The sequence below is a fragment of the Pectinophora gossypiella genome, chromosome 19 (assembly GCF_024362695.1).
Source record: "Pectinophora gossypiella chromosome 19, ilPecGoss1.1, whole genome shotgun sequence".
In the NCBI taxonomy this organism is placed as follows: Eukaryota; Metazoa; Arthropoda; class Insecta; order Lepidoptera; family Gelechiidae; genus Pectinophora; species Pectinophora gossypiella.
This window is the reverse complement of record NC_065422.1, coordinates 7,166,898-7,193,600: the sequence shown is the minus strand read 5'-3', so window position 1 is coordinate 7,193,600 and position 26,703 is coordinate 7,166,898. Positions and strand designations below refer to the sequence as shown.

Here is a 26,703-nt window from a genome sequence, read left to right as displayed (position 1 = left end):
GTTTAAGAAAAGATCGTAAAAGCTTACTTTACTACCTTTCAGATAGACTTAAAAACGTTAAAACATTTTCATATAAAATTATAGGTTGACAAAGGTAAAATTTATGAATTGAAAGGTAGAAACTGTTAACCTGTCACATCAGAATACATGTCCTAGATTATTGGAAGCAAGTGTAAATAATTCTTATACTTCGATCGGTGTAAGCCCCCGGCGCGGCGTCGAGCTGGTCAAAGACCTCTGCAGTAGGAGTTACTTGGTATTCAGTTCATCCATTCTTTAACTCTTTTAGGGTAGTCGAAGAGGGGAAGTTAGACATAGAAAGGTACCTGTCTATTTGGCGCGTATGTACGACATGTTTATCTAGTATATCTACAGTCTTGATTCATAACGGATAAAGGTAGATCGAACCACAGAATAAGGAATAATACTACGTATAGAATGGCAACTCTCCGCTCCCCACCAGCGGTTGAGCTAGGTTTACCTCACCCCTTAGGCCGGGTTTCCACTGACGCGGAGATGTGCGGAGAAGAGCGGAGATGTGCGGATTTGACCAATCACAGCGTTCGAGAGAGCGAAAACCGAAGACGCTCTGTCACTCTCTCACTCACGGTGATTGGTCGATTCCTGCATATCTCTGCTCATCTCCGCACAGCTCCGCGTCAATGGAAACGCAGCGTTAATCTTCAATAGTATGGCGTCAGATGCACACACACACAGTTTCGCGTGTACGATAACGTCAATTTGTAGTCTCTGTGTAAAACGAGGTGTTTTGTATGAAGTGTCCGGGGTGTGACCGGTCCTCACTCTAGTTTTAACAAAAAAACACTTAGTAGGAGGCCATTGAAGGCTGATCACCCGATTTTCCGAAATAAATATTTAAAAGCAAAGTTTCTCTTAAAAAGTATGCGTCTCTCTCGGGATATGCGCTGGATATCCAACCTTCATATAACAAGGGTCTTTCCCCTACGATATTTGTCATAAAGGGATGACATGTACTAAGATAAAGCACGCACTCTACAAAAGAAAATTCATCTTAGACCTTTTATAGCTATTAAATCATACTATGTCCTTTGCAAAGTAGCAGGTAATGGATATATTTGCGTTATAATAGATAGAAAACACACCTCCTACTTTCTACAGGGGAGTAATTATAAACAAAATGTACTGTTTCAATTTTATAAGGTGTGGAAATGTGAAATATTTTCCACGAGAGAAAGACCCAACTATTTCCTTTTGGCGCGCGCCGGACATTACCAGAATTCCAGATATAATTATGGTTTCTACGTAAAGTTTTGTATAAACAGACAGCGGGCAAGATTTTAATTAATTTAATTTCAAACAATAACACTGGTTTTAATTCGTATTTGGAATGAGTTTTTATATTTTTATTTTGTGTTGGTTTCTTTTAGAGGTAATTACGCGCATGAGTTATCTATCTAGGTAAGTTTTAAAATAGAATAAACATGGATATATACCTATTTAAGTAAATTTACACTTTACGGTTATTGTACAATATAAAACAACATGCAATCACACTGATATTGGAATCCTTAGATGAAAATGATGATCGAATGTACAGTTATGAGCAATATCATGTACCCACTATAGAACCCTGTCGCACTAACATTTAATGAGACTTACGGTTTAATTTGCCAAAAAAGGTAATGTGACATGGTTTCAAAGTGTATACATATTAGTATTCGTGACTGTACTTGATGTATTAGGCATACTATCCACTTAAACTGCAGCTCCTGCATATGCGTATGCATGATGTGCTGCTTATGTGGACAGTAGGCCTAACAGCTTCAGAATATCGTTCATAAAGACTAACGTCATGCCCGGTATGATAAGCAGCTGAATGCACACTACATTTTTTTATTTACTCCCAGCCAATCAGGGAAGTGCCTTCTTACCTTGCCCGCGGTTACTGAAGTACTTGTGATCGAAGCAATACGAGTATTAACGATGCCTTAAAATATTCATCGACTTTGTGTTAGTGGGATATATTATTCCACACGGTTAAGAGTAGCATCGAATATTCAAGTGTATTAAAGATAATTTGTACCGGATTCTCGGCGCTCCGTTTTCTCAGCGTTCCCTGAAAGGGACAATACGGATAATTAAAATCATAATTTTATGTAAACATTGTTGAATAAACATCCCATTCTAAATTGAAAAGATTTTTTAATTTTAGACTGTGAATGTGTTTCCTTTAACGGAACACCTCTCTTTGGTAAGAATACTAAGAAACGGTGTCTCAACCTTCTGAAAGAAAGCGGGGAAGCAATGTCAATAAAGATCATAGGCGGAAGACCTGATATTCAACATTGAAATTTTTAGTGCAGTACAAGGCGGAAAATCAATACCATATAAGTATAAGGCGAAGTATGCATATGCAATCTTTGAATTACTATGTAAATGGAGTAGGAACAGTAAGTGATAGAACTGTAAGTAGTAACTGAATAGTCATACATTGAAACTAAGTGATTTTGATTCTGTCAATGTGAGCGTATACGTTATGCGCATGCTCGTAGGGACAGACTTAAGTCTGTCACTGCTACGATACGACTGACAATACGCGAGGCACATCCCTAGAAGGTCCTTTTTGGTAGCGTGTTATACTTATTACTCGTAGTGTACACTACGTACTCACTACTAAAATGTTCCGGCCAAGTTGTTAACGCCACCCGGCCAAGTAGTTAATGTCATTTGCAATTGAGTAGTTTCTTAGGTCAAATAAATTATAAAATTCTGTTTACTAAACAAAGACAAATCTAAAGGTGCCAAAAAAGCTTTCTTATTTCTATTTAAGTTATTCATGAATTTTTTTTTATTTTTTTTTGACGTGACTTTTTGTAGATTTGCCGCAGATGGCATTAACTACTTGGCCGGACAAATGGGGAGCGCTGAAGGCTCTCACCCGTTTAAGACAACAGGCCTGAGGGTGCCCAGTTGGGCGCGAACCTCGGCTCAGGGCGTCGTCTGAGAGGAAAAATATTTGAAAGAATTAATCGACCCTAGTGGGTCGATAGCGATAAGCGCTGAATGAGGGAAATCGTCGACCACGCCGGCGGGGTCGGTACCGGGGTCCTGAAGTGTTTGGTGTCGCGAGCTGATTGGCTGCCTCTATGGCTAGAGTATTCATGAATTGTAATTAAGTAAAATGTAAAAATAAGTGCGACATTTTGTCACGTTTTTCTATGACGTCACAGGTTGGGTTTTCATAATAATTCGATAGTAATTTCGTGATTTAATGTTTAGTAAAAAGTAACTGATTTGACTAGTTGGAAACTAGCATATTAAACCTACAATGAGGTGACCTTATCACGTCAAGAAAAGCCTATTGAAGTGACATCATCATACAGTTTTTGGGGGTTGATGAATCATAACCAGCATATGAATATCTTACGATACACGGAATCGTTCGCCCTACTTATCGGCAACACGTCATTGTTACTTTCACGTGCTTATTAAGTGTATTGATGACAACATGCCTACGATACTTTACCGGTAATGTAGAATCAGTTTCAAGAATACAATTTTTGTTTAATTACGTATATTAAGGTATTTATTGATATATTTATTATGGAGCATCAACGGAACTACATACAAATAGAAACCCAATATAAAATACACATCAGATAAGTTTAGGTATGCTTGCCAATTATGGACGCACACACCACTGACTATAATATTAATAACAGGAGCTAAAATTTACAATTTATTAACTCTTAAACTACTCCATTCTACTCTATTATCGTAATATTGTACTTAACAGCATAAGTCAGACTAGCCATAAATAAAAGAAAGTAAGACGCGGTAATCAATAATAGAATAGATAATTGTTATAGAGGCTAACGCCTTCAAATAAATTATATGCCGTCGATTTAAGAAGTCGAACCTTGCGATGGAGACCCCTACTTAATACATCCCTTCCTTTTGTACACGGTAGGCAGTCTAATTATGGAACGTTGGTAAAATCCAAAACTAATGAAAGTCATACTCGGGCAAATATTTTAAATGGACTTAATACTTATCTAGCGACACAGACAGTGGAATTCCAAGGCAGCAATAAAAGATAACTCCTCTCGGATTAGGCTCAAGGTGATAAAATAAATGATTTCAGAGCATTGCTAAATATTTAAGTTAAATTACAAGACTATAAACTTAATTAGTCAACGTTCATGGTTTATATGTACATTTAAATTACCTTAATTGTTAGAAACTTTAAGTTTGCAAGAAATAGAGAAATAGATTATGTGATGATGGACAATTCTTTTGGGCGATAGGTATCACAGCCTATCTTGTCACCATAAGGTTCATCATATCTAACTCAGGACTTAGAATCAACAGTGGCTAGAAGCTGTCTTGGATTACTTCTCGTTCTACCCACCCCAATAGGGATTACGGGCGTGAGTTTATGTATGTGTATAAGAAATAATTCTGATCTCTTATTAGCTGAACAGCACATTGTATAAAGGATACTTATATACTTTGTGCATTGTTGCCAAGTATCTTTGTACTGTCCTGTGTGCGTGCAATTTATTTACTAGATATTCTGTATAATTATAATTTATTTATAATCCACTATAATGTCTTCAAGATAACTATTATACTTTCTGTACAGCCTGTAAATGGATAGCCACATCAATCCGTGTCAGATCCGCCTAGAAACCTACTCGTTTCTGTTGGAACCTTAAACATAGGCCTTTCTTGTATCAATTATGTAATTGTACAATGAAATATTTGCTTTATTTTGTTTACGTTGCCAATTTTGCACTATGCATTTACTTTTTAATGCGTTTTATAGGCCTTAGTTTGTTATTTTGTAAAGAAAACCTACTACTATTTCATTTTGCGTAAAGAACAACGTATTTATCCACTGTGCTTTTGCATACCATAAAGTGTACTGTTATTAGATCGTGTGATGTATGTACATCACTTTAAGAAGACTTTATACAAATCTAACAAAAGTTACAGAACTCAGAAACTTTGTGCCAATGCAATTGTGACTATTATCATTGAACGCACAATTTTCAAGATAAGCGAACAGACCCCAAGTATTTCTCGTTATCTATCTTATTTCCTGAGACAAGTGGCAAGGATGTGTCTACAACAAACTTAGTATCTGTAATGAGAATCTAGACTCGACCAGTCTAGACCTAGGACCCGAGATTGTACCATTTAGGAACGAGTTTCGGATCCTATCGGATAAAATTGTCTTTTCGCTCTGTCTGAATGCTTTGAAGTTGTTAATTGAGAATTTAATTTAAAATAGTTTTGTGAACCTGGAAGACACAAAATCGACTCATGTTTTGTAACCAGGAAAAAATACTCTGCTTTTGATTATGTCATATTGTTGTCTTTAATTTGCCCCATCCCCTTTAAAATTATACCTACTTATACCTAATAAATCTTAATGACATGTATATTTAATAAAATTAAACATTAACTTATACCTTATAGCATAATATTATATAATCGATAATATTGGTAGACAGTTATTAAAAACCCGGTAACGGTACTTAAGTCTGTATTTTTGTTCACTCGTGAAGAATGCATATCTCTTTAGTTATCATACTGGACATATCGGGACTCATTTAAGAGAATAATGTCCTCTCCAACATGATGGACTTATAATCTATAATCATCATCATTTCCCTAGCGTTATTCCGTTTCTCACATATCTAACCTGAAGATTTGACAGATCCGGTTTTTTTACAGAAGCGACTGCCTGTCTGACTTTCCAACCCGCGAAGGGAAAGCCAGCCCAAAACAGGTTAGGTCACATACCCCCGAAAGAGTTTTCTCGAGTATGTGGGTTTTCTCACGATGTTTTCCTTCACCGATGAGCACGTGATAATCATTTATGATCCGAACATGAATTCAAAAAACCATTTCGAAAATCGTAGGTTTAGGCCCGAGCTACATTGAAGAGTCAAGCGTTCTACCAACTAAGCTACGAGACGACCCCTCCTTATCCTATAATGATAATCTGGAAAACTGTCATCACGTCTAGGTTTTATAATAATCACTAGAACTTCAAAACCAAGTGTTTTTGATTGACTTTGACACTACGTATGTCGATATTTGCTCACGCATACGATTCAGAGGTGGATTATGTTAATCGAAAATACCTAAGTACATACTTCAGTAATTAAATTCATGGCGTTTATAAAGTCTTTTTTTTAATGTTTCATTTACTTCGTGTCGGCTATGCCTTAACATGTGCGCATTATTCGCGGTATTCTTTCAGTCACCCGCGCAGTACCTGAACATGACATGAACGATGCTTTTTAGTGATGTATTAAAGTATGTGTTAGTCACTGTGGTCGTGTGGTACACCGTTGCTTCTCAATCGGGGAGTGCCGGTTCGAACCCTGGTACCGGAATTGCACCAATGAGTTAAAAAGTGCAGTTTTTTAGGCAGATGGCTCGACCATATACGGCGATACGGCTCACCTACCACGTTGGTCTAACAGAGAGCTCGGTGATGGGTAGGTGCTTAGTTCATTGATGGATGTACATTTGATACCAATTGGGATATAGTAGTGAGCTTATGTTATGTTAAAGTATGTGAATTGGCGTCGATGCAACCACGGTAGTTTATTCCTTTGTCTGTCTATGGACGTACCTGGTCAGGACTGAGCGAGCTGTCCCCGCTGGCGTTCCTCTCCTGGTTCTGCGCGGTGCGCTCCTGCTTGCACGCCGTGTGGTACTCCAGCCGCGTCCTCTCCACCTTCTGCAGGTACTTGGCCCACGGCTTCTGCGCCTTCTTGAACGCCTCGTCCATCTCCTTGCGTTCTTTCAGTTGGATCATTGACTGTGGCCAAAGAGAGGATTCTGTTAATCTATAATACGTATATATATAAAAACCAAATGTCACTGGACTGTTTAACTTACTCATAGCGAAATATCAGAAACTACGTACAAGTGCTACAAGTCTCAAATTTTGCATGGACGTTTATTTTAGGACATACATTAAGACGGGATTTTGCGAAACTGAACCCCCAAACAGGTTGGTAAAGAAATGGGATAGGAAAAGGTACATTAAAGAACTACCTGGTATTAAACAAATAGTAAACAACCCCATTATTAACGTAAAACAGGTGACTTTACAGATCGAACTGTAAATTTGCGCAATCTCATAAAATATCAATTATTACCTCTATTAGTAATGGTACTGGTATTTGACCTGGTTATAATTAATGAGCAATTAATTAACAAAACAAACACTTGCGGATAAATAGTTATACGAGTAATTAAAAAATACCGGGCACATTAAAAGCTTCACTGATGAACTCCCAAATAGAAACCTTAAATGAGAAAATTAAAAAAAAAAACGAAATAAAAAATATTAGGTCGAAAACACAACTTGTTTATCACCTTATAAACAGTACATGCTTAGTTCCTGACATCAAATATATCTTAGAAATTATTTTATAACTTCCTACTTACTTAGGCTAGAACAAAGCGGTGTCAGTGATAATAGGCTATAAACACTGGAGTCTAGGCAGCTAAATGCCGGGACACGTGTGGCCGCAGCTTTACATAATGTTATAGGCTCAGGAGACACACCCGAAGTAGGCGTACACAGTGGTTATGATAATTTGGGCAGGCTGTTCACAGCACAGAATACACTGATCTAAAATACTTTACTATATTTTTAAAATTATAATAACTTTTTAAGTACACAAGATTAACTTTTGAAATAAAAACTCGAATTACAAAAAATCTGATAAAATCCATACTAATATATTATTATAAAACGAAAAGTATGAATGTTTGTTTGTCCGTCTTTCACGGAAAAATGGAGCGACGACTCGACGTGTTTTTTAAGTGGAGATAGTTGAACGAATGGACAGTAACATAGGCTATATTTTGTCTGTTTTTAACCCTCCACTTTCCTAAAATGGGGGATGGAAATTTGTATGGCGCATTCCGTAATTTTCAAGGTAGAAAGCTAAAAATTGGTATGCGGAAAAATCGTGCATATTTTCTTTGTGAAAATCTACGCCGAACCCCTTCAAAAAGGGGGTAAAAATTTATAATTATGTGACTTCGCAATTTTCATGGTAGGAAGCAAAATTTTGGCTCATTAGGAAAGGGGAACCGTGTTACCCCGAATTTAACGCGAGTGAAGCCGCGGGCAAAAGCTAGTTATTTACAAAACGTTTTTTTATTTTAAATCTCTAACTTCTATAGTTAAATTTTTAAAGGTCAGTGTATTAACTGTAACTGTAGTGTCGTTTACCTACTTAGTTACATTGAAAGACTCTTTTAAAGTCACGTCGTAGAAAAAATATAATTAACAACTATATAGCTTGTGGTCGTGGGTTCCGACTCGATTCGACTATTAACTGCCTTACAAAGTAACTAATGGTATAGCAGTGTTCATAAACAACTTTATTGGACGGTTTAAATTCTTCAGCCAATTCATTTCGATCGTCAAATGAGTTTCCTCATTAAGTGTTTTTAAGCTGAAGAGCAATGTCCTGAATACATGTAATTTTTGTGATTCAGATCTATTAACCGCAGAAACAAAGAAACGCAGGTCATGTCGGACTTTTACGGCATGAGTTACCTCTATCACGCGCGACGCGACAATATTAACTACTAATTAGTCACTATAGTAACCTGCAGTCTTATAGCTGTCAGTGTTGGTATTCCCCCCCCCCCTACTGGCTTCGTCTGTTCATTAGCGGGCTCAGCTTGCGAGAACGATTTCTACGGGATCAACACGGACTTCGTATACACCATTACACCATCGGCTCCTAGGCGGAATTGATTCTGACATACGAGACTTCTACATGATATGACATTCTTCGAAATCTGCGATACTTCTCAATGTTTAACTTACTTTAACTTTTAGATAATTTACTGGGCTTTATACTAATGTTTTTTTATGACTGCAAATATGTAACTCTGCCTACCCTAAAAAATACAAAGCATAGAATATTATACGTAATTTAAAAATAGCAGCATTTCTCTGCAATAACATCCTCGTTTGAAAGCTAAACATTGCAGTATCGATGTCGTTTTATGTTTTCGACCTTGTGTCCAATGAAATACGACTCTCGCATTGTAACTCGCCTCGTATTTCCTAATATCAAAGGATTTTTCTGCGTTTTAAATATATTATGTTAATTTATGTTTTTTTTCATAATTGATGGAACTTATTCTGAAAATTTTCATGATACCTAAATAAAGAAAATAGGATCATATAAGTACATAAATGTTTTTTTTGATCATGAATGATAATCACGTGCTCAGGGGTGAAGGAAAATATCGTGAGGAAACCCACGCTCCACAGAAATACACGCATGTTTTCAGGGGTATGTGACCTAACCTGTATTGGGCTGGTTTTCCCTTCGCGGGTTGGTTGGTCAGACAGGCAGTCGCTTCTGTAAAAAACCGGACCTGCCAAATCTTCAGGTTAGGTAAGCGGACCCTGTGAGAAACGGGATAATGCTATGGGGATGGTGAGGATCATATTATACGGCTCGGTACGGAGACGGTACGAAGCGTACTCCATCATGCTGCTCTACTGCGTGTTGGTTGATGGAACAACGGTCACATACAAAACAAGGAACAAGAAAAGAAAAAAATAATTTAAGTATTTATTTCATGGTAGTAGACTAGTAGCTGGCGCAGAATGCATGACTATACCCCTCTCTCTCTCTCCCTCTGCCTACCCCTCCGCTGCGATCTGTCACATATTTCATTGAAATTCTTAAAGCCTAAATCCCATTACATACCCCATTGTTCAACTATTGAATCTGCTCTAAAGAAGTTATTTCAGTAGGTAAATAATAACAGATACAAATAGTGTTCTTCAAAACGTTCCGCCAAGTTCATAAAGAAGCTATTACATTCACAAAGAAGTTAAATGTGCCATCTAAGTTTATATGAGAGCATCACTAAGTTTAGGATTAGTTGGCCCATTTACCAACATTGGGTCGGGTTGGGAAGTCAAGCGTGAGACGACCTTACCCGAATTAGAAGGGACTAGTATTACTTGGTTATCTTCAATGAACTCCAGAATTATACGAATCGATATCAAACGTTATTATTGAAATGTGAAATATTTTCTTAAGGTAAGATACTTATTAGATAAATAGTAAGTGAAATGGCGAATGCAAAAAGAAGTGTTGCGACCATTGCTACGCTAAATGCCAGTCGGAAGCGTTTGCCTATCGACGGTGCTCGCCATACCGACACAGTCTTTGGTACGATTTGGGGAGACGACCATCCATCTAGCTATACACTATGATTACGCTAAACATGATTCAAATTTACCATAATGGCTGAGAGACACTCGCCGAGAACAGGGATGAGTGGCGTAAATGCGTAAAAGAGGAGCAAAGTACAAGACGATGCCTGGTTCTGTTTTGGAGAATTCCCTCTACCGCAACTTTTTCCAGCTGAGCGTCCAGCCTTTGTCGCTCGAACTATACAGTCACGATCGAAAATGCCTCGCAGTTGCCGGAAGAGGTTTATGATGATACTTAAGTAGATGTGGGCAGTGGCATAGCCCATTAGAAGACAGTTTGGTACAACACTTGGCATTGAAGTACTAACATGGTTGTGATTAACCACAGAGTAACAGGTTATCATGTCAAAAAAGCTCAGTATAATTAGCAATGAGGATAAAAACTACTTATTTCTCCCATCAGGTGTTCTTAAATTTTGATAGTTCCCCATACAATTTGAGAAAAGAAAAATATTGTTTTGGTTATATTTTTAAACTATAACCCTTTGCGCAGCGTTTAACTGCAAAATCAGTGTTATATATTTATTCCCTAAAGATTGGAAAGAAGAAAACTTAGAAAAACATATTTTCAATCAAAACTGCCTTTTTCCAACTGGCCGCTTTTCGTTTTCGTAACTCATTCTTCAGACGGGATACACTCCATTAGCAATTTATCACGAATTTTAGCTGGACAGTATGGTGAACTGTCAAAATTTAGGAACACTCGACAGTGCTGCCGCCTACATTTGAGCTTCTAGTTTTTATCCTCATTGATGCATGCACTTACTGTACATTCAAAATGAGAACACGTGACTTGTAGATAAACACAACACACGTCTGTCGTGATTGTCCTATTTCTTTATAAATTATATCAGTCGATAGGTAAATAATTATTACCTACATTTATTATCACTTCTTATCAAGCATGCATGTGTATTTAGCAATGACACAATTATAAAGTTGTTATCGGAATTACTTAAGTTTATATTTATAGCCAAAAGTCGACATTCTTTGGCAAGTTTTATTGAAATTTTATATTAACGAAATTCCATATTAGTTCGTACACATTTATATTGACATTCAACATTCATTATACACTTACATTTGTTTCGATTATCTACCAGTTACCAGTATTTATTTAATACGACTAATATAATTAAATTAGTTCGACCATGACCAATCCTTTTCGCGCGCAATTCAATCAATCAATTCAAGTCAATTGTCAACTTTTCTTGTCTTCTTAAAAATGTCCGCCATTATGTTTCTTTTTTAAACCATAGAGTTTCAGCCAAAGGAGTATTTACTTCGTTCGGCGACAACATTTATAATCAAAATGCACAATTAACAATTTTATCGCAGTCGAAGTCTGGCGACAAGACTTAATTTGATTACAAGATTAATTTGATTTTATTATTTATTTATGAGTCATCCAGCAAAACTCTTCGAGTAGGTAACTTATCTATTCTAGAAAATATTACTAATAATCTATGTCAGGTTTTCAATCACTGATAAAGTGCAATAAGGCAGCTAAAAATAATTCGCTTGAAATGTATAGTTTTAATTTGTAGAATGCACAACACACACGTATAATAGTGCGTAATATGCGATAACGACGCGCAAATACGCGGAAAGGCGCATTGCGTACGCGCTGTGATGTTATCAATTCTTAAATAGAAACGTGTCTGACTGCTTAATGGAGGTGAGGAGGTCTGGTGGAGAAATGCTTGCATGGTTTATAATCGCTGCACTGACTAGGGAATGCGATCCCGACTTGATTTCGCAAATTCGAGATCCCGCGGAACCAATACCGCGGGATCTCGAATTAAAAAAAAACAATCCCGCATTATCTCGAATTTGCGACCCGAAAATTAAGGGGTCTCGTCTAGTTCATAAAAAAAAATAAAAAGTATGACTGAAAACGATGAAAACTGCTTGTTTGTGATAGTGAGGTTAATTCAAATAAAATATTTTTTGAAAGAAAACAAAAACCTTTATTATTTAATAAATTCGGCAATCATTGGTTTAGGCCTGTGCTGGATTCGAAACTACGACCTCAAAGTGAGAGGCAAGCGTTCTACCAACTGGGCTACATCGGCTTCTGTCATTTATAGAAGAGATAAATTACCAGACCATCATCTACAATTATTATTACTCGATCACATACAGGATATCGAAATAGAGTATCCAGAATGTTAAATTCTCGTCTTGTTATTCCCGAGCGATGTATTCTGCACTGAGGTTATCAGCACTTGAAGAGTTTGGCATGCCGCCAACCGTTTCCGACTAAAGAGAAAATACACCTTTTAACTTTCTTCACATTTGTCCGTGAAAAAATTTACAAGAGTACATAGAATGTTACAAAGGTGATTATATGTTCAATTTTATATTCGACTGACAGACTGGTTCCGGCCAAGTAGTTAATGACTTATGCGGCAAATCTTACAATAAATTACGCCAAAACAAAGACTTGACTGGTACAGTCATGAGCAATATAATGTACCCACTTTAGGACTCTGTCGCACTAACATATTTGGCATTTAGTGAGACTTACAGTTCAATTTGTCAAAAAAGTTAATGTGACATGGTACCAAAGTGTATACATATTAATGCTCGTGACCGTACAGAGGGGTATGGTCTGGTATACTTGGGTGTGGACGGGACTTGAACCCGCAGCTTATGTCAGGCCGTGACGAGCATGTTAACCATTACATCCTCATCCTGTCCACGCGAAATTTTTCGATCTATATCGTCGACACCGGCGCCTTCTATTACGCACGCCAAGCATTAGTAACGGGTGAGTGCTATAAAAAACACAAATCCTTTACCTACTCAAAGACGATAGAGATATCTGCTACCATAGAGTTAATCGTAACCATCATAAGACTCCAATACCGGATGTGGCTGTAGGTCTTCTGCTGATATGTGGCTCTAAGCACCCCTTTTTAATAAGTATAAACACTTTAACATAAGCTAACGCCTGTATCTCTATTGGGGTAGTCAGAAGTACATCCATCGCAAGATGAGCTAAGTACCCACAACTCACTGAGCTTTCTGTTAGACCAACGTGATAGGTGGTGAGCCGTATCGCCTTCAATAATGGTCCAGCCAACTATGCAAGTCCAGTACCGGGGTTCAAACCGGCGCTTCCAGTTTGAGAAGCAAGCCGGTGAACCATAGTACCGCAGTGATTTTATTTTTACTTTTTTAGAAAAGTATTATTAATCATTTTCTTCTTATGGTGGTGTTAGGGTTATTATTGAGCCGCCAAAGGCCCTTGACATGGCCCATGTAACGACTACATCAAAATCATAATCTACTCGTAATCAAGCCTTTCACCCTGACACCAGGTTTGATGAGGTCGGTCATTGTTTTCACCTACACGTGAAAAGAAGAACAATCTAAGAACGTCAGAAAGAAAATACAGAAAGAGTCTAGAAGGTATCCAATGTCCATTATATTTTCATATCCATTAAACCTTGTAAGCATCGCATACGAACAGCAAGTGTAAACCGCCCAATTGTAAAAGTGATCGTAAAACAACGTGAACGATGCCAATTAATTAGTATAGCAATTTCCTCCGAGTTTAATTGACGAAAGAGTTATTTGCTAATAACTACATAGTAATAAGAAAATATGACAAAACAAGAACGATGTATTCAAAAGTACAGGTTGTTAGTGACAACGTAACGAAAACTTTGAGGGATGATTTTCTAATAAGATTTGAGTGATTTTCGATAAGATGAGCCCTGATTCTGAGTTGATATCAAGTGGAATTTTCTGTCGCAAAAGTATGGAACGGAAAATAATTTAAAAATCCTATTCCACTGGATATTTACTCAGAATCATGGTCTGAATCATTCCCCTCAGTATTCGTTACGCTGTCACTAACACCCTGTATGTGCAGGCTCAACTTCTGAAAACTTGTGGTTTGGCAATAGGCGTAAGTTTGTGTTTCCATTTAAGAAAGTTCTTAATCAATACCAATAACAGTTCACAGGGTCATTACAGGCCACATTGAAGCAATTCATATAAAAAAGCAGTAATTGCAATTTGACATTTGCGCATTGAAATAGTAATAATGCTAAGTGCGCAATGTGAAAATAGTAATAATGCTTTTTAAGATGAATTGCTTCAATATGGTCTTTTTAGACGCCCTGATATTAAAGATACTCTTTCTCTACTTATCCCACGTGTAGATGGGAGAAATTAATTAGTACATTATGTGTATTAAAAAGGTTAAATATACAGATTTGAAAATTTAAGAAAGTATAAACCACATTACTGTTTATTTCCTTTCGTGATACAATTAAAGTCTCTCTTTTCTTTTCAGCAGTGTAAAGTTTATATTACTGACATTACTGACTTTTTTTTGCAGACATTTCACGATATAAGGTCTCCATGGAGATCTGCGAAACGTTCGCTCGCGCAGAATAAGGTTTACTTTATTGGCGACGCCAAATGGAAGGTACTCAGGGGAAAACGGAATTCATCCGTTGCAAAAAGAATATATGTATCTAGCCACATATTCATTTTTGTATACGTGTTTTTGCTGGACAAGTTGTATAGATATATATAGGCAAAAATGTTTTTTTCCATAATGTTAAATTACCATATAACATTTCATGTTAATAACGTTCCTTTGTATTTGAGAATACATAATTAAAGCTTAGTGAATGTCGCGCAGTAGATAAATCTATTTCGGACGCGGCTCAGTGACAAGATTTTGTCAACAAAGTCGTCTACACCACAAACTTTCTCTATTATGCGCCACCACCACCGTCAACTATGATTATCACCGCAGATCACGGAAACATATTACGCTTGATGGCTAGAAGAGGAGAATTTCGTGATGATTAACGTTTCGGCAAGACTGATTTCGCATGAACAGCATTAAGCGGGTAGAACCACATTTTGAGGAATACGTATTCCTAGTCTGCGTGCGAGCTATACCAAGACCATTCCATGCTTCGGAAGGCTCGATAATCCGTTGCTCCTAGTTACTATTTGCTGAACGAAGAACGAAGTCGTAACTTCGGCCATGGCAGGGGCAAACGCCCTATAAATACCCTAGGGTTGACGAGGTCAGTAATTGGATGATAAAACACGAAAAACAGAAAAGGAAATTAATACAAGTACACATATTTATGAAGTCAAAGTTCTACCAGCCAATGCCATCAGGCACGGTGATTCTATAAGCCGTCTGTAATAGACTGAGAGTAAGGTTCCGTGCTCTGTCATTAACACCTTGGGTGCGGTTAGTTTCACAGCTGCCTATCTCGTTGGTAAACATTTAGGTAAGACGCTGTCGCGTATTATAAATAACATCAGAGATGAGATTATTTATCTGTGAATGATTGTACAGTGTTGTCCTACATTTGCGGATTTTGTTTTGGTTTAAAAATGAAAGGTACAAAACATAGAAGAACGCGACTTTTATAGTCTGGAACTGCTCATCCCTAATCTATGATGAAATGTTGAGCACTGCAATTCTATGTTTAAAGTTATTAATAAAATCGACGATCATAGGCTGTTTCAACCGAAACCGACTTTACCTTTTTTTTACTACAATTAAACATATATTCTAATCTACAGAAGACAAACTCGCACACTACGTTTACCTTATGATTATCCAGAATTACGTATAAGTGGGGTGTTAACTAATTGTATCAAGTTAAAGACAATTAGAGGCCGCAATAGCCTGACAGAGGGACGGAAATCCTCTTTAAAACACCCAATTCATAAGCCGGCTCAATCAATTACAGGAAAGCAGGTTAAAAAAAACCGCCCTTAATAACTACACGTGTTTTGACGAAGGTAGAATTTACCTACGAAGACCTAATGTATGATATAACTATGTAGGTAAAGTCATGAGCATTATAATGTACCCACTTTAGGACTCTGTCGCACTAACATATATGACATTACTGAGACTTACAGTTCAATTTGTCAAAAAAGTTAATGTGACATGGTACCAAAGTGTAGTAAAAAGTAGCAAAGTGTACCTAGTGGTAGTAAAGTGTACATATTAATGCTCGTGACCGTACCTCAAAACTTTTTTCGGCAGATCCAAGATGTCGTCTTTCCCGTCAGCATTTCATTCTCTCTTATTTTCCTTTGTAATCATAAATTGTCTTTTTAAGTTAATTAATTTCATTCGCTGAAGTGACAGACACGACGTAACAATCATGACACCTTTGTAAAATATGTTCAGACGGAAAGAGCAGCTCTTACAATATTTTATACAAACGCAAATTCACGCCTGAAATCCCTAATTTGGTGGGCAAATTCACAAGTAATCAAAAACAGACGTAATAAGATGAATATGTATGATGAACCTTCCAATGTTTCAGTTTTGTGTAATAGTCGGATATGAAAACAATACGTATAACGTGATGACGTCTAATCTAATCTAGCCTACAAGATCCCTCTGCTGGGCAAATGCCTCCCCTTTCTCTTTCCATTTTTCGCGGAACTGTGCGTACTCCGGCCAGTCCCTCCGGCAAGCGTCCAAGTCGTCACGCCATCTCTTTCGAGGTCTACTACGACGCCTGTACCCGTCATGAGGCACCCAATGCGTGACGATCCGTGCCCACCGCTCAGGGTGCATGCGACAAACATGTCCGGCCCAATCCTATTTGAGTTTGGCGGCTTTTCGTCCCACATCAGCGATTCCCGTTTAAGAATGACGTATAACGTTGGAATTAAATTAGGTGTTTATTGGAATCGTAACCAATGTGAGATTAAAATTAATTAAAATTTACTCCTATGACGTAACATGTTTAGATTGCTGTAAAAGGGATACATAATTAAACCTCCATTTTAGGGTTACATCGTAAATTACGTGAACATATGCTTGCGACACGGACGTGGGTTAAGCCGACAGATTCGATGAAATGTCCCGAAATACTTTGATGAATGATGGAAATTCAGTGTGGGGTTGCAAAATCAGTTTGACCAAAATAAAATGGTAATAGGTCTATTTCAAGATTATATAACTATCAATCTATACATATGGGCGATAGATTATTCTATCATCATGCACTTCACCATATGCCTTTTAGGAAATGTTTGAGTAATATCAACATTTATATAATAGTTGTTGTTGAACCGTCCCGTATCCAACTATTTTTTATGGCTGATTCCTGGTGTGTTGAGCGGTTGGAAGATAGTTTGTGTAAGTGAAAGTAAGTTTGATTTCATATATTTTGGATAAGAGACAGAGAAATTTGGAATATCCCGACATATTATTAAGTTTATATTAATATCTATTACCTACTACGAAACAAATAAATATACCAAACAAAATTCTTCGCATTACAATCACTCGTGCCCCCGCGGCACAGCAACCGCGGCGTGAATTGTATCGAGGACTTCGACCAATAGCTGTAAGAGGTTTATCTACGTAGATAGCATTCGCTGCGTCTATTGGTCGAAGCCCTCGGTATAATTCGCGCGGTTGCTGTGTCGAAAGGGCTGATGGCGTTACTCCAAGGTCGATGCATTTCGCTGCACTGCAGGTACAATACACCAAGTAGCTCAGTAAAGCGGGTACAATGATAATTTTACCCACTCCTCGTTACCCGACGTCAGCCGATTGTCTGGAGAACAATGGCCGCCGTGAATCATCTTCGTTTAAGTAGGCCGCCATTGCAGTGACACTCGCCATTTGTTATAATTATAATATTATTGGAGTTATATCCTGTAGATTTATTACTTAATTAACTTGGGAGGATAGGAGCCTCCTGTGACGTGTTATAAGTACGTATAACCAGTGAGAGTAGACTAGGCACTTCACTCCACGGTTGCATACTAGCCAGATAAAGTTCCAGCTAGTAAAATTTTGAAAATAGAATATGCCACTAAAGTGTAGTGGTGTTGTTAATATTTTAATATTTTTTGGGGTTCAGCTAAAAATCAGCGTTGTGGCACTCCCTCAATGTCGGAGTGTCACAACATCTTGCTGAGCTGACGTCCCTTTTTACAGATAAGGTTTAAATTCTTCATTTTGTTCATTTTTCTATTGTGTGTACTTATTTCTAAAATAAAAGTTTTTCTTTCTTCTTTCTTGTTGTCAGACAAGAAGTGGTAGGAATTTGAATGTCCAGAACGGAGCTAATTTTCTGTCGCTAATCGAAGATATAGGCAGACCAAAGACATCTTAGCAGAATCTTCGTGAGTGGTACGGATTGAGCGCAAGATCTCTATTTCGTGAGATTGTGGATAAAGTATGTACGGCATCGAAAGAAGAAGAAAAGGTAGAAAAGAACATAACAGAATTTAGCCTGTGAGCCACGCTTAAATCATTTAGCACAAGGATTGGACGTATATAAGATGTTTATATATTAGTTTGTTAACATCTTTCTGACACTTTACCACAAGTGAGAATATCTACTATTCATCACTCCACGTACATTTTTATGTACAAAGAGTCTTAGTCACCATCTTTTAAATATTAATACCTAGTCGTTTCCTTGGCACCTATGCAGTTAACACCTAACTTTATAGTCATCGTTAATATTTACCACACAACTAATATAAGAAGAACTATGACATGTACGGTGATTCTTTTAGTATTATCATTTATCACGTCGTGATAAGTTAATTTTTTGCAACCTTTCGTTGAATGAGGAGAGGCACGGCCCTCTGTAAATAGACTAGACATCTACTCTCTACTAATACGCAGAAGAAGACGAGAGCTTATTCCCTTCATAGTCGGAAGGTCAGGCAGACAGTCGGTTCTGAAAAAAATCGGACCTGCCAACTCGTCTGGTTACGTAAATAGAATGCTGTATGGACTATAAACCATAGCTTATGTGACCTACAATAATCTAGCTAGCGAGTATAGTGCTGCTGGGCGAAGGATTTCAATGGTTATCATTTTTTTATCCGGGCCTGGAAAAATGTCGTCGGCAGACGCCAAGGAGGTCCCGTGAAAATTCTTTAAAAAACATCTAAGTATGTAATTCCAAGATGGCCGCTGAAGTCCTTGTTATAGCGGCCGCATAGCAAGCACTTAGCTCACACACCATAAATTCTACCAACATTGTTATTATAATTCAATACCAATGCTGCAAACTGAATAGTAATCAATGCATATTGGCTACATATTGTGTATCTCACTGGGTGCATCTTAGTTTTTACCTACGAGTTTATATGCCGTCTTATATATATGTAGTTTGGGATTAAAACTTGCGTCATTACAATAGCTTAGAAAAATACTAATATGCTGTTTTTTCTCTTATCTATTCTAAACTCTGTAAATCGGAATCCGAACTACCGTGTTGATGAATACTGATTCATGAACTATATTGACCTTGAAAATCATATACAACGTGTGTTTGATAATATCGATATTTGATGCTGTATATCTATAGTATCGATAGTCCTGGCAATAGTCAGAAGCAATACATAGTCCCCATTAGTCAGAAACAATACCTACTAGCGATAGTCCTTACAATAGTCAGAAGCAATACTATCGATAGTATCGATAGTCCTGGCAATAGTAAGAAGCAACACTATCGATAGTCCCTATTAGTCAGAAACAATACTATCGACACCATCAGAAGCCATACTATCGATAGAATCTATAGTCCTTGCAATAGCCAGAAGCTATACTACCGATAGTATTACTGTGTAACGATAATATTGATCTAAATGAGCTATCGATAATATCAATAGTGGCCTATCGAAGGGCAACATTACCTTTGGACGTCAAGGCCTAAAAGTGGCTATGAGCATCTTCATCTGCAGGCGGGAGTTTAAGTACCAATTCACATTGTCAATACGAAATCACATAAGTTTACTACCATTGCACTTTCACAAAATATATACGAACTATCTCCCGCATTGGTAAACATGGAATGGGCTTGACTATGCAAATTGTATAAATCCCAATATAATGCAGATTGAATTCAGCTCAGTAACATAGTGATTTAACTTAAAACAATAGCTTAGAAAGGAGATTTCTATCGGTTTATATTCAACAAGGAGAACTGTTTACATTTGCTTCTGTAGTAATTGTTTAGAGAGACAACGCATTATTTAAATCATTTTGGCGAAAGTAAAAGGAAAAGTTCATAGTTTTGGCGACACGTAATGTTTACCTAATCAATATCACCTCGTATTAGTTAAAATCAAACAAGACATGAGTGAGTAATCATATGAGTGATCATATGGTAATAATTCTTCTTCTTCTGGTGTCAGGGTTATTATTGAGCCGCCAAAGGCTCCAGACATAGCTCACGTAACAACTACTTACTTACATCAGTAAGTAGTAACCGGAACCAACGGCTTAACCTTCCTTTGGAAGAACGGATCTTCTTACTTTTTAGACAATCAGATGTTCAGCCTGCCATCCTAACCAAACTAGAGATCACAAAGTGATTTTTGTGTCATTTGTCCCGACCGGGATACGAACCGGGAACCTACGGATCGAGAGCCCAACGCTCAACCACTGGACCGCGAATATAAAAAATGTATAGCCACGATGATGTTTCTCCATATTCCTGCAAACAGTTCCAACTTAGTTGTTCTGTTCTCCTAGTTTTGACATGCTTATAATTTATTTAGTCAATACGTGTTCTCGGACGTGAATCGATAGAACATCGGGTCAAGAAGTCGATCTAAATAGAATACTGAAAGAAAACTAAATTCTCAGACAGTTTTTCTATAGAGTGTTATCTATAGAGTGAAATGAAGTCGTGACTTTGTAGGAAAGTAGGTATTTTCACACAGTAAAATAAGACCTATTAAAAGGAAAATTTATAGTAACCGCAGCAACTTCATAATTGAATTAAAAATGGTGTCAATAATATGAATGTACCATTCACGCAACAGGGTTTAAACCGGGTACATCGGCAAATACACAGAACCTACTCGTTTATCGTGTTTTTACTTGAAACACCCGATGGACTGTTTATCTATAGCACGTAGTATTATTCCTTCTTCTATGTCTATAGTCGATAAATATTAGGTATGTATGTTAGAAGCAGATCGGGAGTATCCGTCCACCCTTATCGTACATAAAGTACAAGCTAGAATATTATGCTAAGTGCGGACAGCCTGAGCGTTATAATATCACAGATGTCAGCGGCATACGTTGGCGGTATGCCAAAACTATGCCGCGTCATATGCGTGTTACAATAAGACTTATGCATAACCCTAGCCACAGAATACCCTATATAGACACCGTATCACGGGCTAGAGACGGGAGCTACAACGTTGCAGATCAGATTTTTTTTTTGACGTGACTTATTGTAGATTTGCCGCAGATGGCATTAACTACTTGGCCGGACAAATGGGGAGCGCTGAAGGCTCTCACCCGGTACAACGTTTAAGACAACAGGCCTGAGGGTGCCCAGTTGGGCGCGAACCTCGGCTCAGGGCGTCGTCTGAGAGGAAAAATATTTGAAAGAATTAATCGACTCTAGCGGGGTTGCAGATCAGAGGATGAGCTTCACACAGGACCGTTCTTTATTGCAGATTTTACTCCATACCTACTTAGGTAAGTACCTAGTAAGAAATAGGCAATAAGGCCGCCTATTGTGCCTATTTTTATTCGTATGTTTATGTCCTGTGTATATGTCGTTGTGCAATAAAATATTATTGATTGATTGATTGAAATAGGCGCGTACGAACTAGCATAAGGTGAAAAACGGGCTATGAAGATTGATGACTAAATACATACGAGACGACTAGTCGATGTGCACGTCTATGCCTTTGTACAAATATAAATCGTTTTTAGAACGACTTTAAGTATTTATTATATGATATCTGACAACCTCCGTATATAACAACTTCCGTGGTCTAGTGGTTAGAGCGTTAGGCTCACGATCTGGAGGTCCGGGTGCCATTCCCGATGGGGACATAGTCGAATTCACTTTGTGAGACTGTCCTTTGTTTGCTAAGGACTTTCCAGGCTTGAATCACCTGATTGTCCGAAAAAGTAAGATGATTCCGTGCTTCGGAGGGCACGTTAAGCCGTCGGTCCCGGCTATTAGCCATAAAAACACCTCCACCAACCCGCAGTGGAGCAGCGTGGTGGAGTATGCTCCATACCCCCTCCGGTTGATTGAGGGGAAGCCTGTGCCCAGCAGTGGGACGTATATAGGCAGTTTATGTTATGTTTAATGGGATATCTATTGGAAGTAGTCTGTAGCTCTCTCATGGTGATCGCTGTGACATGACATTTGCGTCACACTGCGGTTGATTTGAATTGTTCGAGTTGTTTACGATTCGCTATGAATGGTTTGGACGTTAGTCGACTATGTAGGTCAAAACAGTTTCCAATTTTAAATAAACGGTAATAAACGGCTTAATAAGAGTAATCTAATTAATGTAGATAATGTAACGGCTCATTCAATCGTCAATAACTGGAGCACTATTTTGAAACTGTATAAGTAGTCATAACTAATAATAAAAAAGTTTATTTAGGTAAAACCTACGACACACATATACAGTTACAACATTAAAATATACACACATTAACATTAATTTAGTTGGAAAACATAGAGGTATATGGGTGCCACAGTTCACTAAAAAAGGCCAGGGTTCAGTGAAAATTTACCCAGAGGGCAACACTGATTCCCTTCCCTCCCTTCCTTCCCTGATTCTTTTTTGAACTAAATTCCCTTTCAACGCAAAATGTACCGTTCGCAAAATCACACCGATGGAACTACTGGAGTCAACACCTTTATATTGCGAACTAATCAGTAAAAAAATAGGACCCAGAGAATGCAATTCAAAACACTGAAAGTTTGTATAAAACAAACAGGGAAATGTTACAGGCAGACGCAATTACATAGTAGTGGCGCCTAAAGTACAATTCATTTTATTACACATCAGTTTATTGCCCGTTAGGAAATAATAAAGCAAGATCCATGAAGTTTTTCTGTCGTTACATCTTCCACCTCATACATACATAAAGTTACACCCGTAGTTTTCACATAAGGGGATTGGGATGGGCAGAGCCACAAATTATCAATATATTAATATCAAGATGGATATGATATATCATAATCAAATCAGTCATCGAAAGAAATAAGATCATTATTTTGGAAAGGACATTAGTGGCCACACATGGACTTACGAATGTATGCGTTTAACCCTGGTCTAGTCAATCAAAGTACGACATCTTACCTTGTGATAGGTATCTTTCTGCCAGTTCTTGATCTGCGCGATGACGTCATTGACGAGTCTGTCGCGGATCTGCAGGTGGAGGTCTGATAGTCTCTCAGCCTCCACCATGCCGCCTTTCCACGCCGCTTCCATTGTGCCGTATTCTGGGCCTGGAAACAGATAAAATAATTAGATTTTGCAGTTACTCTTACCACAGCCCGGACACTTCATTCAAAAATCTCGTTTTCACCGTGTGTCACGTAACGCGTAATTGCGAGCGAGATAGACAATCCGTGCGTGTTCTTTTACACTTTAACGGTTTACGGCTATTCAGACTAAAGTGAGCCGCAGCGAGAGAGGTGAGGTAAATCCAACTCGGCCCGTACACGAATTGGTGCATGTGTACGATCTATTCTATCCTCTTAAATAAATTCCAGGATCATTTCCATTTTCATCAGATTAATTAACTTATTTATTACATCTGTTGTCGGCATATTATGCCTGTAACATAATTATTATGTGTTTGGTGGAAAATACGCAAAATTAAGTATCGCCTATGGTGAAAGGTTTATAAGTAAGTTTTCATACTTAAATCCAGAAGAAAGATCGTCAGAATCTTATTATATTAATAGTAGAGTATTATTACAATTTTCATTTTATCTATAATCCGCCTTGACATACCTAACACCCAATTTTCTGGTTTGTTATATTACATTTCTGTCGCTAGTAACTTAAATATAGTCGATTTACAACTGTAGAATAAAAATAATGAAAAAAATACCTTCAACAAGTTACGATAATAAGTGAATAAATGTTTTTGGCTTTGTTTAATTATAAAATTACAAGTACTATTTATATAAAGCCTATAAGACAGTGCAGATAAAGGAACGCAAGGCCTTGGCTACTTCATATGTTTAACACATTAGATGCCATGGGGGTCACCGGTGACCGGCACTATGTGATTTCAATGAGGCCATGGGGGTCACCGGTGACCGGCAAGGTAGACCAATGTTTGGACGTTCGCTAAGCGTCGCCGGTCACGCGTATACTGCGTTTTTACACGCAATATGACCCGCGCGGCGCCCAGGAACATTGCTTACTGCTTGGTTCCGAGTTATTTTTCTAAGTTTTTGAGTTATGTTCGAAAATATGGTGAGTAGAAGAAAAATTTTGGTTTTTTTTGTATGTCACATTTATTATTATAATTATATTAAATAAGAAACCAAAAATGTCAAATAATCATACTTTTAATTAAAGTCTTTATTCTCTTATAAAATTAACTGAAAATAATGAAATAAAAAATGTAATCTTCTAACATTTTTTTTGGAAATGAACAAAAAAATTTAACATACAATATTCTTTTCTATGCATTATAATCGAAATACGTGTAACAAAATAATAATAATAAATCAGTGCAATAACTACAAGTAGCGATGTTTCTTGTTGAAACACATCAAGCAATAATGTGGCTTCAAAGGACAGTCAGGACAAAAAGTGGTTACTTTTTTTGGTTTATTTTTTGCAATCTTCCTGCCCAAATTTTGCGTATTGGCTTTATAACAACCTTGACACCACCTACGTGTTATGCGGGCTGGCCCATCTTTGGTTTTCAGCTCGTGCTTTAGACGTCTTGGGCGGGAAATTGCAACGAGAGCTTCGCTTCCCGTTCCGGTTTCGACGAAATGTTTCACAATTTATTTTCGGAATTGAACAACTGAAATATTTTTTTTGGTTGTCATTTTGTACAGAACCATTGCGTTTACCATCGCCGTATTGAGCAATAATTCACAAGCCAGTTTCCGGTACCATTTTACCGTCTTTCGAAGTGGTGAAGAGTATGCAGTCATTTGGTCGGAGCTAAGCGAATAGGTGCGAAAGAGACAGATGACCGGCACTGTGATCCGCGTGGCCTATTGCAATGAATTTACAATCTATGGGCCACGGCGCCCACCGGTGACCGCATTTAAAAAAAACCGTATTTTTCGAAAAGTACCTTTCAAAACAAAAAAATATTTTGTGTACATATCTATGAAATCGTCTACTATGTATATGTGAAATGGCTTGAACAGTAAATATTGGTCAAATTAACGTGGCATCTAATGTGTTAAACAAAAGCTATGTTTTGTGTTTGCTTAGTGGACTACTGCGCAAACATGGAGGCGTTGCGCAAATCGGTCCCGCGTGTCTTAATGAAAAGTAAACACTGATAGGAGAAATACGAAGAGGGTCCTTCCCAGTATTATTCTGTATGTGTATTTGTATATGAATATACCTGCATATTATATAATAACCTCATGCCTATAGACAGCTGATCACTCCATCGTCCATTGACCCAAGATGTTAGTAGGGATTACATTAAATATTTTCAAAATTAGAATTGATTGGTTACCACGTGAGGAGCTCGGTGGCGCAGTGGTAAACGCGCTCGGTCTGCGATTGTTGAAGTTAAGCAACTTTCGCAAAGGCCGGTCATAGGATGGGTGACCACAAAAAAAAAGTTTTCATCTCGAGCTCTTCCGTGCTTCGGAAGGCACATTAAGCCGTTGGTCCCGGCTGCATTAGCAGTCGATAATAACCATCAATCCGCACTGGGCCCGCGTGGTGGTTTAAGGCCCGATCTCCCTATCCATCCAAATGGAAGGCCCGTGCCCCAGTAGTGGGGACTTTAATGGGCTGATGATGATGATGGTTACCACGCTCCCGGGCATAGTTCTCTGGACCATGACCCACCTAATACAAGTTTAAAAACTCGGGACCCACCTCTAGGAAATTTAACCGTTATCAATACTTTTCAAATAACAAACAAAGTTAGTTACCGGCCGTTGGCTCGGTCGGTTGGTGTGTCGTTCTAAAGGAACGGCCCATTCTATATTTTGGGGATATCCTCAGCGAATACCTATAGTTTGGAAAACCCTGCTCCATTCAAAGCGACTTAAATTGTGTTTCGGCGGAGTGAAGCCTGGAGAAATTATTCTAGCAGGAAGAATACTAATGATAATTGTATTTTATCGTAGTACCTCACTCACTCTCTCTACTCCCTGCCTATCACTACATAGTATAAAACAAAGTCGCTTTTTCTGTACGCTTAAATTTTTAAAACTACGCAACGGTTTTTGATGCGGTTTTTTTTAATAGATAGTGTGATTCAAGAGGAAGGTTTATATGTATAATAACATCCATTAAATAGTGGAGAAATACTGTTATTTTTGAGGTTTTTAATGTGATGTCGTAAATAATTATACAGGCTTTTATTAAGCGTGCTCTGTCTTTGATTGATCTTTTAAATATTATCACTTAACGTCAGGTGAGATATGCTCAAACGCGAAACTAAAAGT

The 26,703-nt window shown here is 37.8% G+C and overlaps 1 protein-coding gene across 3 annotated transcripts in view; it reads right to left on the bottom strand.

The window, feature by feature from the left end:
• LOC126375420 (protein kinase C and casein kinase substrate in neurons protein 1) overlaps window positions 1–26,703 on the bottom strand; it is a 125,222-nt gene that overhangs the window by 34,180 nt on the left and 64,339 nt on the right. For 2 of the 3 annotated variants that reach the window (XM_050022335.1, XM_050022333.1), the window contains exons 4-6: window positions 23,390–23,538; window positions 6,635–6,823; window positions 2,066–2,098 (exon numbers count right to left, since the gene is read on the bottom strand). In XM_050022335.1, coding sequence (XP_049878292.1) covers window positions 2,066–2,098; window positions 6,635–6,823; window positions 23,390–23,538 — 371 coding nt within the window. The remainder of the gene's footprint in view (window positions 1–2,065; window positions 2,099–6,634; window positions 6,824–23,389; window positions 23,539–26,703) is intronic. The other variant, XM_050022334.1, reaches the window with a different exon arrangement.